The 14,743-nt window shown below is 46.4% G+C and overlaps 3 protein-coding genes across 3 annotated transcripts in view; 1 reads left to right on the top strand and 2 right to left on the bottom strand.

Annotated features, from left to right (window-relative positions):
• Positions 1-14,743, bottom strand: part of SERP1 (stress associated endoplasmic reticulum protein 1) — a 312,396-nt gene that overhangs the window by 102,059 nt on the left and 195,594 nt on the right. The window lies entirely within an intron of this gene.
• The window catches only part of MED12L (mediator complex subunit 12L), a 99,446-nt gene that overhangs the window by 31,750 nt on the left and 52,953 nt on the right, over positions 1-14,743 (top strand). The window lies entirely within an intron of this gene.
• On the bottom strand, positions 916-4,015 carry P2RY14 (purinergic receptor P2Y14). Its single transcript, XM_065748058.1, has 2 exons — positions 3,924-4,015; positions 916-2,269 (listed from the first exon to the last, which is right to left on the bottom strand). Exon 2 carries the CDS (start codon positions 2,259-2,261, stop codon positions 1,248-1,250), a length of 1,014 nt encoding a protein of 337 aa, XP_065604130.1. The 5' UTR covers positions 2,262-2,269; positions 3,924-4,015; the 3' UTR covers positions 916-1,247.

The following is a 14,743-nucleotide window of genomic DNA, read 5'->3' as shown; positions in this document are numbered from 1 at the left end:
ATTGGTGCAGTTTCCCTTTATGAACATTTAAAAAAAACAAAACAAAAAAGGCTGCACTGAAAAGTATCACTGAAAGTAAGATTACAGTTGCATGAAGAATGTTGGTGTTTCAGCTGTTACTTCTGTACATAGAGAAGTGTTTTACCATAGTGCCAAAAGCACAGGAGAGCCAACAGGTCCTTCTTTCTGGATGTAAATATATGATCTCCCAGTTCCTAGGCAGCTCCTGGCTGTCCTGACCTCCTGCAGCAACAATGAGCATGCAGGTGTTTGGTGCACTCCATGTTACGTTATTGCTCATAGCTGAGCACTGTGGCACAGTGCTTACCAGTGCATGGCAGGATCCCTCTGTAAGCATTTTCTTACACTGAACATTGCATCTTAGAAGTTGTCTGACCTCCTGATGCCTTAGTGTGATCAATAGTCACGTTGTTTAATTCTCTAAATGTGTAAAACGCTGCCTAAGGAAGCCAAAATATCTTTGTAAATTTAATCGTGTTTTTTTTTTTTCAGGCTTAGTGCAGATGTTTGAGGATTTGATCGCTATGTATATATATATATGTATATATACGTGTGTGTATATGTCTGTTTATATACATGTATACATATATATGTGTGTATACATGTGTATATATATATATATGTATACATGTATGTGTGTATATATATATATATATATATAATCCTTTTGTTTCTTTGGTGGTTGTTGGAATAGAGCACTTCACATAAGGCTTTGCTGTCTGTGCTGGTGAATGCAGAGAGCTCTCAGTGGCAGAGGCCAAACCAGAGAGACTCAGCTGAGCCTCTGGTGTTCTGGTGTTGCTGCAGGAGTTCTGCTCGGGTTGAGGTGGGATGAGCCACTGTTCCTGGGCCCTTAGGGCTGCCCTGCTGCTCCTCACATGTGCCCTGCCTGGCTTTGTGAGAAACAAGGGCACTTCGATGGCTGGGATGTTGGATAATTCTTTATGAACCATGGCCTGCTGCTCCAGAACTTTTTGTTCCAGTTATTCTCTTTTTTGAGATCCGTATGGGTCACATCGCACCACAGTGCAATCATAGTGTCAGCTGAAATACCACGTAGTAAAGATACTGACAGCATGCAGTGGTTTTTATTTAGAGGAGCATTGCTTGGTATTTTGCTCTCGAAACACTGTGGTTTATTGCTGGTCATCCTCTGCTCGGTTTCTTTCTGCAATGTTTGCATTCTGGAGTAACTTTCAGGTGTGTGTTGTTTGACAGAGTGAAACTTAGAGAATGTTCACGCTTTCCTGAAATGTGTTTGATCTTCTGGATTTGGTAATTTCAGCCTCATCTGAAGTTTTCAGCTTGAGGTGCAGCTTTTGGTACAGCCTTTCTCTGAAAGGCAGGCAGAGGAAAAAATAAATGATGGGGTCGAGGCACACGTTGGCAGCAGATAACAGCAGAGTGAACTCCTTGGCGTGGAACAGGGCTCTCTGTGAGCGGCAGCTGAAGCGCGAGCTCGTCTGGCTGAGCGTGTACGGTATTCTGCAGAAGTGGTACGGTGCGAAGCAGATGACGAACACGAACATGATGGTGAATATGTTCCGGCTGGTTTTCCTCTTAGTGAAGTCCGAGTTCCTTCTGAATTTTTTGTAGGAGCTGTATATTTTTTTTGATATTGAAGTGTAAAAGATGAGGAGTAGGAGGAAAACAATCCAGAAAATCCCTGTGCAGATATAACTTGAGACCTTGTGCCACTGCTTGCCGAGCTCGCTTTTAAGACCAATGCATTTTCTGGAATAGTTTCCTTTCGAGATTTCATTAGTTAAGATCATATTTGGAAGTGTTATAAACATAATCAGTAACCATATGATCACAGAGATAACCTTGCTGTAGTGAACCGTGTGAACAAAGGAGGTGAATAAAGGCTTCACGATTTTGTAGTACCTGTCAAAACCTATGAGGCCAAAAAATGTTATTCCGATGTACATGTTTGCGTAGAAAACAACAGCAGAGTATCTGCACACAAACGTGTTGAGCTGCGGAGGTGCGATTTCTGAATCAGCAAGAATTTTGAAAGGAAATGTCAGGCTCATGAGGAGATCGGCAACGACGATGTTTTTGAGATAGACAATGAAGCTCTTCTCACTGGAGATGTGCAGGAAGATCCACGCTGCCACGCCGTTCAGCAGCAGTCCCACTATGAAAATTAAACAGTAGAGCAGGGGAATGGCGATCTTTGTTATGACTGTGCTGTTACCGCAGCTGCTTCCCGAGGAGTTGGTGCTGGAGTTGAACATCTTTGCTCCTGGAAGCAGAGAAATATGATCTCAGTAAGATAAAACAGTGCTGTGCTTTCCATTAAGTAGTGTAGGATTTCTAATCTTACTTCCAAGCAAACTCAGTGTACTTCTCAGAAACCACATTATTGTTTCTAGCACGGTGAGTTCCAGCACAGTAAGTGCTTTCCAGGCCGTGCCGTCTCAACGTTGATGATGTTCAGGGGCACACTGCTGTTCTGAGCTCCTACCAGATCAGGTTCCATCTGTTTTTCTCAAGTCCCATACCGTGCTCTTCAGTGTGAGAGCCCTTGTGCTGGGAATGGGGACTGAGCCACAGTGTTCAGTGACTCAAAGTGCACCTCATTAACCCTGAATGACCCGTGTGTGTTTTAGCACTGATGTACCAGGATGCATATGAGAGATATAAATGTTCCTTGTACAAGTGTTTTGCATGTGGTCATGGTAAACATGCTTCTGTTAGTCAAGCCTGGGAATAACTAATAGATGCCAATATTTTCTGATGCTTTCTTGAAGGAGTGCCTTCTGTCCAGCTAGGACAGTTTGCTTTAAGCTTTTACTAACACAGAGTACAGGAGAGCATCTATATCAGCAGCAATTAGAAGCGAGAGCTGCCCTCATGTCATTCAGACTTAAATTATAAAGGATCCCCGCAAGTGCTCCAAGAAATCACATTTGCTGTCTGGTTTTCTTTGTCAGGTTTGCCAGGGTGAGTTATCTTCCGTAGGGAAGCCTGATCAGGTACAAATATATATTGCTGCTTTGAGGACACATGGAAACCTAGGCAACTGGAAAACCTGTGCTGCTGAGCTGGGGGAGAGAAGCATCCTGTTTACTTGATGAATAATTTCCTTACTGCTGCAATTCAGAGCTGATAGCTGATACCTCTGTGTAGCAGATCAGAACCCCAGTTCAAATTGTTTCCCTTGATATATTGTTTTCTGTATCTCTCTGGAGAATGCTGTAAAGGTTGACAGACTTGGCTGTTTTGTAACACGCTTCATTGATAAGTGGAATAATTCCATTGATAAGTGGAATAATGAGCAGGAGCCCAGAGCTGTGGTTCGTGGCTGCCTGTTTTCTCATGGGCCAGCCTGCAGTCCTATCTTCAGGCTTTTCCCCAGTCATTAAGGCACTCATTTCTGTTTGGCTGAATCTCTAAAGGCTAAGGGTGGTGTGGTGAGTGGCTGTTAGAATAGAGCCACCTATTGAATGGTTGTGCTAGGATTATGAGTCAGTAATGGTTGAGGTTCTGGGGGATACTGCTGGAAGTAGGAGGGTCTCTGCTTCTCCCATGTATGCTCAGTCAGGAGGAGAGCACCAACAAATGACATTCTTATTTAGGGTGGTAACCTACTGCCTAAAAGCTGTTCTCTTCCTACTGCTGTCTGCTGTGTGTGTGTCCTGTCCATCCTGCAAGGCTTTCTGAGAGTTGTTCCTCACCTGCTGGATTTGCTAAATAACATCTGTGGGAGGTTTGGTGCTTGGGCCTGGCAGCAGCAGGTATTAAATGTTTTGGGAAGTCTGCAAAGTAGTTCTCAAGCTAAGATGTCATACTACAAAGGATTATTTCAGGAGCATGTGGTCAGAGATGTGGCCATTATAACAATGACAACATCCAAGACAGACCTAAACCTTTCAATACCTGTGGCATGCCCTTACCTTTCTGAGTTGGACTGCTGCAGTGCTTTTTGTGAAGCTGCTAAGGGTCTCGAGAGCCTTCCATCGTTAGCACAGGGCCTGTCCTCCAGCAGAGCAATCTGTTAGGCAGGAAAGCACGGTGGTCAGAATGGGCAGTGTGGTCCTGCAGTGCCACTGTGTGCAGAGGGCAGCACATCACCTCTAACCTTACAGTGGGCCCTCAGCATTGCTCAGGGACGGAGCCACAGTGGGAGCAGCTGTGTTTGTCCCAGAGCTGCCTGCGCATAGCTGGGGGCTTCTGGCTCTGTTGCTTGCATCTCACTCTTGGTGCTCCTGATAAAAGTTACTTGTGCTTTTTCTCACCTGGTCAGGCACCCAGCTCTCTCTGACCAGGCCCCATCTCCAACCAGAGTGCGGTTTGGTGTCTTGAGTGTATTCTACAATACCGAGTGGACCTTTTCAGCTATTTATGGAAATGAATGCAGCTGTTTGATAGATATGCAATGCAGCTGCTGGGTCAGAAATGATTGGCAGTAGTCATTTTCTCCAGAACTTTTATCTTTAATGCAAAATGGCATTTATCAGTGAGGAAGAATGTGCCAAGCTTCTCTCTGATGATTTGAGATAGTGCTGATGGAAGAGCCCTGATGGGGTGTGCTGTGCAGCGGGGTCTGTGTGCGGCCCTGGGAGCAGGGCTGGGACATGTGCTCAGTGCAGAGCAGAATGTTGACTAAAGCCATGGCATCTCCTGTGTGCCCTGTGGGGCACGGCTCGGTGAGCCCAGCAGCAGCAGGTTCTCCTGGCCAAAACTGGTACAGGTGCTTGGATTGTGCATGATGATTTCTTGGCGTTTGTGATTAATTTCTGGTGTTGTGAAGGAGAGCCAGCGGGGGTGAGGAGCGGCTCTAGATAAGATCGTTTGTTTTCTCATTAATGTGGCAGCTCTCTGGAGGGCAGCGTGAGCTCCTTTGGTTGCAGAGCAAGGACACCTCGAGGGTGGAACCAGGAACTGGTTGATTTCTTCTTGTTCCTGAACACTGAGTTGTGTGGGATCTGACTGCCTCATTGTCCTCTCAAGAAGTTGCAATTTTCATTCTGCTTTTGCCTCCAATTTTTGGATAAGACTATCCTAAAAAGGCACTTTTAAGCACTGGAAGATTGGTGCCTGCGTTGCTGCCTGGTGGGACAGGCTGCTTTGTGTAGCTGTGGGGATCGGTGTATCAGCTGAAGGACTAATGGAGTAATTTAGCAAAGGAATCAGTGAGTGCTGGTTCTAAAACTTTCCATTTCAGCTTTGCATGGTGGTGAGGCAAACAATGCTCACACAGCTCTGCTTCACAGGGAGCACTGCAGTCGAGCACACTGCTTTGCCTTTGCATTTCACAGGTGCAAGAACATCTTCCCCAGATTTCACACGTGTTGTTATGGAAGTTGCTTTGTTATTGTGACCAAAGAGAACTGCTTTTAGCTTTTGTTCCTATCAAACTGGGAGATGCTGTAGTATGAGTGTACTGGTAAAGTAACGGAATGACTAATGACTTTATTGTCCTGTAACTGGATGTTTGCTAGGAGAAAAATGTGGCTAAAAATAAAAATGGCTATTTTAATATTCTTTATTTGCAGTACATTCGATTTTCAGTTCTATTTTCTGATCTTTTAAACTAGTTGGGCTGCACACAGTGACGTTTCCCCAATAAAAATGGAAACAGAAGTAGTTGCTAAGGAGAATTCCTGCTGCTTTCGGCAGCAGCAGCTCCGCTCTGCCCGCACCTCACGCTGACAGGGACTGCCTTCATCTCTTCTATTTCATTACAGTTCCGTACTGTTTAAAGGGATTGATTTCTTTCTGGTTTGTAGTACGCTTGAATGATTTGTCAATTTAAAAAAACAAGTGACATCTGTCTAGAAGTTTAAAGATAAAAAGTTCAGGAGTGTTGATTATGTGTGGAAATATCTCACGAAGCAATCTTCCTCCCGGGAGTAACCCTCATCTTTTCAGCAGTTGAACAGAAGCAGTTCCCTTTGTACCGCCCCACGCGCAGCCCCACGCAGCGGCAGCTACTCACGGCTTCGCGTGGAGCGTCCTGCACTGTGCTGCCCACTCGTGGGCTCTCCCTGGAGCCGGGCAGTGTCACCTCCTTGCGATGCAGTCCTCGGCTGCCGTGTGGCTGGGAGCGGAGCTTTGTCTGCGCTGCTCCGCCGGCTGTGGTCCAAATGTCAAGTGCTGCAGAAGGGCAGAGCTATTTCAGTGCGCTCAGATGAACTTGCACGGAGATCAGCTTTGAGTTGGTTTCAACAGAGACACGTTAGTGCATTTAGCAAAGCAGAGAGCTGAAGTTAAGGGCGGGTGTTTTCTTTTCTCAAGCAGTTCCCAGGCCTGGCCGTGACCTCTCCTGCAAGGCTTGCTGCCCCGATGTCTTCTGTTTTTGTTAATGGGAGTGTTCTGCGCTGGAGTTCACAGGGTTGCGTCACGTTTGCTCTGGGCATGCTCGAAGTCACAGAGATTTATTTTTGGGACAGGTGATAAATCTCTGGTTTATGGCTATTTTCTTTCTTTTTTTTCTGCAGTTTTCTTATTTTGCCTTTTTCTTTTTACCTTGATCACTATTCTGCCTGCCTGTCTTCTTCCCTTCCTATTCTCCTGCGTTTACTGAGAGGCATTGAATCCGAGCACAAAATCTGTTGAAATGTTCGGTAAACAAGAAGCTAGTTCCATCTCTTATTAGGAATGTGGGAAAGTATTGCTGTTTATATCAAAGTAAAACTTGTGAGTGATGTAGAGCAGTGTTAACAAACATTCAGCAGATGATTTAATCTGTGTCTTACAGTGCACTACCCATGCCAACCCCCAATACACATTTCCCTGGCGGATGCTCCTTCTGTGTCTGCAGAACCTGACGTGGAAGGGCTGAGATGTGGCCAAAGGACGGTGTGCAGTGCTGCTGCTTTGCTGCAGTGCACCCATCCTGTGCACAGCCAGGGTGTGCTCACCTGAGTTAACAGTCCATGAAAGTCTCTGAGTCTTTCTCAGTGAAAAAAGGTGACATCTTCAGAGACCTTTACAAAACTGCCTTGCGTTATCGCTCCACTCGTAGCTGAGGAAGAAGTGGTGAGTGCCAGAGGTTGCAGGCTTTCACTCTGCTCTGATTCATGCAGTCTGGGTGCAGCCCTGCAGCAGGGAGAAAACCCTTTCTGTCTGCATGGCAGCTGAGTGACCTCGTGCTGCATGGCAGAGCAGCTGTGTGGCCCTTTGCTCTGTTCCTGCTGCCTGTGCCTGTGTGGTGGATGTGACTGTTTTGTCCCCAGGGCCAGCTGCTCCCCTCTGCTGGGGCTGGAAGGAGCCTGGTGGGCTGCGAGCAGTGGGTGGAAGCCCTGGGACTCGGGTGTTTTGCCAGCCCTGGGGGCTCACTGGGGCAGTGTGAAGCTGTGCCACTGGAGTGCTGAGCTTCCAGGTGAGGCCTGGGAGAAGGCTGTTCCTCCTGACGGTCGTAGGATGTTACAGAGCGTGTTTCAGGAAGGTGCAGATTCTCTTTAATTACTCAGAAAGCAGAAATAGAACTTGAGAGGCATTGCACGTGGCTTGGGAGCTGTTTTCCCATGGTGAGTAGGACAGTGATTAGTGGCAGTACAAGGTCTTTCTTCTTCACACCTGGGTCTGTGGTCCTGTGATGGTAGTCCTGTGTGTTGTGCAGGCTTGGTGGCAGGCCATGCTGTCAGTTCTGTGAAGGCCAGCACAGGTGCACTGTTGGGAAGCACTCCAGCTCCTAGTCCGTGCTCTGCTGCATGCTGTCTGCAGGGCTCCTGCTGCCAGGAGCCAGGACTGCCCTGCTGCGGGGCTGCTCTGAGCTGCAGGGCCTGGGCAGCCCTGGGTCGGCCCGAGCTGCACTGCGCTGCTGGGGTCAGGAGCCTTGCTGCGGGGTGCTGGGGTGAGTACTGCCCTGCTTCTCTTCTGGCAGATATTCTGCACCAGCATAAGGACCCAGCACGGCTTGTCAGATGCTCCCCAGGAAGCACACTGTCAAATGTTTCATCTCTTTTCCTCTACCCTGTTGTCATGTATTTTTGGAGCATGGAAAAGAGGAGTGGGTGAGAAGAGCTTTACAAGCCTGCAGCCCTCTGAGGCAGACTTTGTAATTAATTCTATAAAGACTTTTCTTTGTTTTTCTGTTTCTTCTTTCTTGTTTTTAAATTCTATTTTCTTCTTTCCCAGAAACAGCAGCCTCAATATCCCTTTTGGGACCAGGGACAACTTTCACACTGTGACTCACATCAAGCTTTTTCCAATAGCTTCCTCTTCTAAACCTAAAACTGAAGTAAGCAATCTTTTATTTCTGTCCAGATGAAATCCTTGCAGAAGAGGAAGAAAAGTGTGGTCTGCCAAGGCAAGTGAGTTTGAAGGGAAATCACGAAAGGTCCCAAACTACCTGTCTGTTTCCCATGTGCAGCACTGTGGTGGGTAAGATCTTAGTCCCATGGCACAGAGTTGGGATTCCCTTTGCCACAGGAGCTGCTTGGTTTCTTGGGAATGACTCTTCCACTGCAGAACAGCACAGGCTCATCAGCGTTACTCTTATGTTTGCAAGAACAGAAGTCTCTTTTTCCACATCTATGTTACAGTGTCAGATGGGAGGGCCCTGCAGGGCCCTTCTCCTCAGCCTCTTCCCATCCTGAACTTCTCTTCTGAGCAGTGTCACTGCTGTGGTCACAGGTAGAAATGCATCATGCTTACTCTTTAATTTGATGTATAAAAGAGAGAAGGACTATGTTTTCTCTGGGATGCTCTCCTTTAGGTAGTAACCAAGTAAACATCATGGGTGAGTTCTGTACACAGCCACATACTATCTTTCCTTTTTCAGTGAAAGCAGCTCTGGAAGCTTTAAGTCATGGGAATCTCTTGTTCTTTTAGCGAATTAAGAGCAGTAAACTTTATCTATGTTTTTCCTGAAAAATTCCCTTTATAGAGTCAGGAATTCCACAAACTCAGATTTTGTGCTCTACAATGGCTTAATCAGTCCATGAAGTTATCCTTTGTCTCTCAGAGTTGCTGCCTGTTAGATATCTTGTTGCAGAGGGTTGGTCTGCTACGTTTAAGGTTTAATTCTCTTTACTAACCAGAGTTTTCCTGGAAACATCCCATCTGGTGATCTTCTCAGCAGTGCAGTGTCATCTTCTCTGCCAGTTGCCCTAACGCACCAATAATGATCCCTTAAGCCTCTAAATCTGCAAAGAACTGGAAAACCACTGCAGTGGGGGTGAGTCCTACTCTTCCAAGGAAGAATCCTTCATGGAGAAACCTTCTGATTTCTGTGTGGGGTAGACTGGCTTTGAGCCTAGACTTAGCTCCTGGGTAGGGAGTGTAGGTATGCATGAAATCACTGCTGTGGTATCAAGGACGGCTCTGGGGCTATGAAGATGTACATTGGAATTGCTTGAATGATATGCCAGTCCTGCACATGCTGAAGCAGTAAGGACACAGAGATGATGCAGTTGCCGTCTCTAATTATGAATGGAGTTGCCTGTCAGGAGGTTCATTTGTCAGTGGGACAGGACTTGTGGATTTTAATGAAAGCACGTGGACAAAATGTTCTGTAGTAGGCAGAGATGCCACAGCGCAGGCATCTGTGGCATTGATCTCCAGTACGAGGTGAATTCTAGGACAGTTTTGCTGGCGTGCTCTGGCATACTTGGGTTTTGATTGCAGGTTATTCTCTGCTTAAAGGGCTTAGTTTGAATTGGGAAATGTGCCTTGAATAGTTCCTAAGCGTGCAAGGGGGTCCTCAGCCCTTTGCAGAAGTTGGTTCCTTGCGTCTCACATATCACACACCAGGTGCTCTCCTGCAGCCTAGAAGTGGGGCTTTGATGCTATGAAGTCGTAGTTTGGGTGTCTTCCTATCTCTTTTCCCACTGCTGCCCCACCCTCTGAAAGGAAAAGGAAAAGAATGCTTTGAAACAGAAAGTGAAGCATCTTGTTCTCATCAGCCCCGACAGCATCAAAGGGAAGCACTGTGTGCGATGCGGCAGGCGCGGCTGGTGCTTCTCAGCCCAGATCGGCTGAACAGCGTGTGCAGCAGAGCAGAGCCAGCAGAACAAACTTCTCAGCTTTGCATAACAGAGTTCTGGAAGTGAGCACTTTCGGCTTTGATGTTGGCAGAGTGAATGTTTAATGAACTGTGGTTTTGTAGAGACCGCTTCTCTGAAGAAAACAATGCTAGCACCGTTCTTGCTGTGCACAGCTGCTTTACATGGAGGACCTTGGAATGATGATATGAGGAAACCAATCCTGCAGTTGATCTCCACCAATTGCAATACTGGGGATCCAGGTTTGATACAGAAGAGCTCATGTGCTTTTCTGTGATCTAACGAAGACGAGAGCAGAGCTCCAAGGAATATCACGCTCTTGTTCTGCACGCGGGCACGCTTTGTGCTGTGTGCTGCTGGCTGCTCCTGCTGCTTCCCCGAGCCGTGTCCACCCAAACTCAACAAGGGCCGGTTGTAATAGTTTTTGTTTGGCTCTGCTTACACACATTGGGTTGAGTCCTCAAAACAAGAGTATGATGATGTTAAATGCAGTCTGCCTTGGAATGGAATCTTTGTTTCATTCTTTACATATATATGTATTTTTTTTATATATATATATATATATATATATATATATATATATTTTTTTTTTTTTTTTTAAGATTGAAACCCTTTGTTGTCACTTAGTTTTTGCAAAGCCAAGGGTTTTCTCCTTGGCTTTGCCAAATATTTCTGCAGAGTTGAACCCGAAGTATTTTAAAGCAAACTGAAAGGAAATTTTTGGATGGGCAACGTGACTTTACTGCCCAAAAGGAAATTCAAGGTGACAATGCTTGCCTTTCATAATGAGTAAAGAACACAATCTTGTGTATTTAATGTACTGAGGTGAAGGAGAAAAGCTTAAAAACAACCCTTAAAAAGGACTTTTCCATGCTAAATGTTCAAAGCTGTTCCAGTGGCTCTAAAAAGCCATCCTGTTTTCATCCCAGTAGTGATTCTGCCTCTTGCTTCAACTTTACTTGTATTATTTTTCCATGTTTATTGTCAGAAGGAGAACAGTAGAAGCAGAGCACTGTTTGCCAGGGAAGCAGCAGTGAAATGTTGGCCTTCATCTCTGAAGATCATGAGTTGCCAGCATACAGTGGAAAAGGAAGGCAATGCTAAGTAGGCCAAGCCCACTCAGAGACCAACTGACCTATGAAATGTGTGGGTTCCAGTTGAGCTCTCTGAAGCTGAGTAGGGCTCTTGATAGAGAGGACAGTTCAAGCTTCTCAGATGTTAGTATGCAATAGTTTTAAAACATGATCATATGCTGACAAGTAACAAAATCCAATGGTCAGCAGCTTTGGGGGTGACCTTTCTGTGTTGTATGTTGTGTTCTGGAATGTTTACATTGAAGCTACCAAAGAAGTTCTGCCTTTGGTAAAAGACTGAAATGTGCAGCTCTGTGTGTGTGAGGTCCCAGAAGGAGAGAAATGCCATTTTCAAGTGCAAGCTGCCACTTTGTGATGGATTAAATGTTACGGCGCACATAATTTTTTTGCGTGCTTCAGAGAGAAGCAATCATTTGTTCGGGGGCAGAGGATTAAGAGCTTACATGGCAGGCAGGAAGCCTCAGCTCTGTGTACAGTTTCACCCCATCGGAATGATTCCAGACATCAGGGCAGATTGAAGGGTCATTTCGTTATGCAAACATGGATATTTTTCCTAAATGCCAGCCAATTTTAATATACAAGGATCTGCAGTCACAGCTGTTATGTCCAAAGGGTCAGAAAGCAGTGAGCACGATCACCAGAAAGACTCCTGCTGTGTATCATGTGCTTTTGGTGGCTTAAGAACAACTGATAGTCTATTTTACCCTTAGCCATATAAATCTTTTTCTTCCCCCAAATTTGAAAACTCCCATTTCCTGGTCTTGTCATTTTTGCTTTATTAAGAAAATAATTTGGAGGTTTGGCCTGAGCTTAGTGCCTATGGAAGGAAACTGTTTTCATAGTTCTACTGATCAGCTTCTACACCAGAACCAGAGAAAACGCTTTCATAGCCAGAAACAGTAGAGAATTGCCATCGTGTTAGAGCTCAGCTGGTTACAGAAGGGGCTGGCCATGCTGGCAGCCAGGCAGTCCTCGTGTAGAGGCTGCTGGCCAAAGGGAAAGCTAGGCTGGTAGCTCTGCTGCTCTTGGGAGTGGGGCTGAGATCTGTTTTTTCTACATGTATCTTACTGCTCCAAACCATTGCCATACATAAGCAATATACCCTAATCTTGTTGGAGCTCTGTGCCTTGTTATCAAACCCTTCCAACCCAAATGTGAAACCATGTAGATTGTGTATATTTACATCCAGTTGCTGTGAATGGTCTGAACTGGAATGAACAAGATAAATATTTTTCTAGAATAATCCCCCTGGAACTCATGCTAACTACCAAGGCACCACAGGACTTACGAATGTGTCTTTTAACTATCAAAGTGTGCCAGCAAATATTTTCTGCCCAGCTTTGCTTTGCTGGCTGGTAGACGCCTTGGCATCGCTGTAGAATAGACTTGGGAGGCCTTACATGGATCTGTCTCCAATTCAGGAGGGATCTGGCTGTGCTCTGATGGCTGTAGCTCAGGGTGTGAGCATCCTGGTGCAGGGGGCTGGGGCTGGTGTGTGTCTCAGTAAGCCCAGGGGCTGCATGGTCGCACCATTAGGGTTGCTAAGGAGATTCTGGTGTGTGTCAGTACTAAGACACCTTAGGGAGTTTCATTTGCTTTTTTAAGAAGCCTAGGAAGCTGCACTGGTGGGAGGTCGTGGTAAAGGTGATTGTCAGAGTAATCTTAAATGCAAAGCACACAATGCATGCTGTGCCATGGGGTTTTGCACAGCTGGTGGTCTGGAGCTGTCTTGAAATACGTGCTCCAGAAGCATTCTTTCCACAGCAGCACATGGCATGGAGCACTCTGGCAGTGCTATCGATTACAGTTGTATGGGGACTGCTGAGTCACAGCCTGAACCACTGACTGAGCACAGGAAGGCAGGACACGGCCAGCACTGGGAGCACAGGTGAAGGGATGGATCCAGGCTGCACCTCTCTCAGGCCTCATTTCAGGGCTGACTGCCACTGAGGGAGGACCTCTCGTTGGAGATCCCTCCTTTGGAGTTCTTTCTCTGTGAGCCTAGATCCCCAAAGATGGGGGAGCATTCATTTTCCTTCTTTTTGTAACGCCTTCTTGTTGGCACTGGTCTCTTTGCCTTTACAACAGTGTAATGCAGAACTTCTTCAGTGAAAGCTTTCCCTGCTGCTCACTAACAGTGTGCTCCTTGCGTTCCTGGGTCTGCTTTGCTGTCATGGTTCCTCCTGGAAAGCCTTCCCTGATGAGTGTCCCGCACAGTGTGGTTGTCTCTGGCTGTGTGATCCAAACTCAGGTGTGTGCCTGTCATGGCTTGCTGCTCTGGGAGCATCTGAGGCTGCTCCCCTACCTGTTCATTTCAGGAAGAACTTGAGCAGGATGTGGAGAATGAGGAACAACAGAGCTATGATTGAAGGAGTAGGGAATGAGTCACGTGTGGGGCTGTGAGTGGAAACAGTGCTGTGCCATTAGAAGTTACATCGCAGGATGAGGAGCAGTGTGTGTTGAAGTATATCCATGTGTTCAAAGCAGACTGCTTTGGGTGCAAAACAATAAAACCAGTATGTCTGGAAGTGAGTCCTCAGCACGTGTGGATCAAACAGTGGCTGATGCAGTTTCCTACCAAGAGCCAGACAAAAAGCTCATTTCAGCAGCGAGTGTTGGTGAGGCAATGCTGTGACCAAGACAATTTCTTCTCAGGAAGAGGGAGCTTTTAAGTACTGAATCCCATGTAAGACTCATACATCAGATTGAGTTATGTGATACTTGAGAAATAGGATGTTCTTTTATAATTAATTTTTAGCCCTGCAAAAAGACCTCACAAGCAGCACCCTCCAAGAACCGCTGTATAGGCATGAGTATAAATTATGGTGAAGCATGTTTATCAGAGATGCACCCTGTCAAGACAAAGTAAATGTATTTTGAGGCAGTTTTGCGGAAAAGTGCTGTCTGTGTCCCTGCTGCCAGGCTCTGGATCAGAGCTGCTTTGTGCCTGCAGTGCACAGCCGTGCCTCCTCCCAATGCAGGATCTCATGCGGGTGCTACACTGCTCCCTCGTGGAAGTGCAGCCTTCCCTAGGCACCTGCTGCTTCATTGTTTGGCCTTCTGGAGGGGCTGGCATTAGGCTTTCTTTGAAGGGCATCCCACTGATGGCAGTTGTTTTGGGTGACGTCATTTTGGTATTAAATCGTTATTTAGGGAATGGCAACTGTGTGTCTTCTAGGTGGAAAGCTCACGCGAGTGCGTAAAGTGAGAATAGGTGGGGTAGTGAGGAATGCAGTGGTTGTGCACACAGAGCAGGGGGAGAAAGAGGAGCAGCCGTGGGCTGAGGATTCAGTGCAGTAATGGTGCAGTCTGACAGCCCTCAACCTGCTCTGATGGTTACCTGTGTCATTACAGGGAGACCAGGAGCATCACTTCCCTTAGCTGTGTAAGACCAATAAGGTGTTTGGTTACTGACGTTGGTGTCTGCACTGATGTTGCTGTTTCACAGAGCCAAGCCAGCACTGTGCTGTTCCAACTAACGCAGAGCTGCAGAGAATTTAAACTATGCAGCTCAGTCCCAAAAATGTCTCTCTTAATATGGCTTCATGTACGCGTCGACTTAAAGAGTACAAAATGGCAAATGCAGCCCCAGAACTTGCCTTTGGTACTGCGTATGTGAGTGTAGTTCTCCACAGTGCTGAGATGGGGTTTATTCTGTGGCATTGGGGC

This window comes from Cyrtonyx montezumae, unplaced genomic scaffold (assembly GCF_038088225.1).
Source record: "Cyrtonyx montezumae isolate F1298 unplaced genomic scaffold, pur_monq_1.0 scaffold_5, whole genome shotgun sequence".
NCBI classification, from domain to species: Eukaryota; Metazoa; Chordata; class Aves; order Galliformes; family Odontophoridae; genus Cyrtonyx; species Cyrtonyx montezumae.
This window is presented reverse-complemented; position numbering and strand designations above follow the sequence as displayed.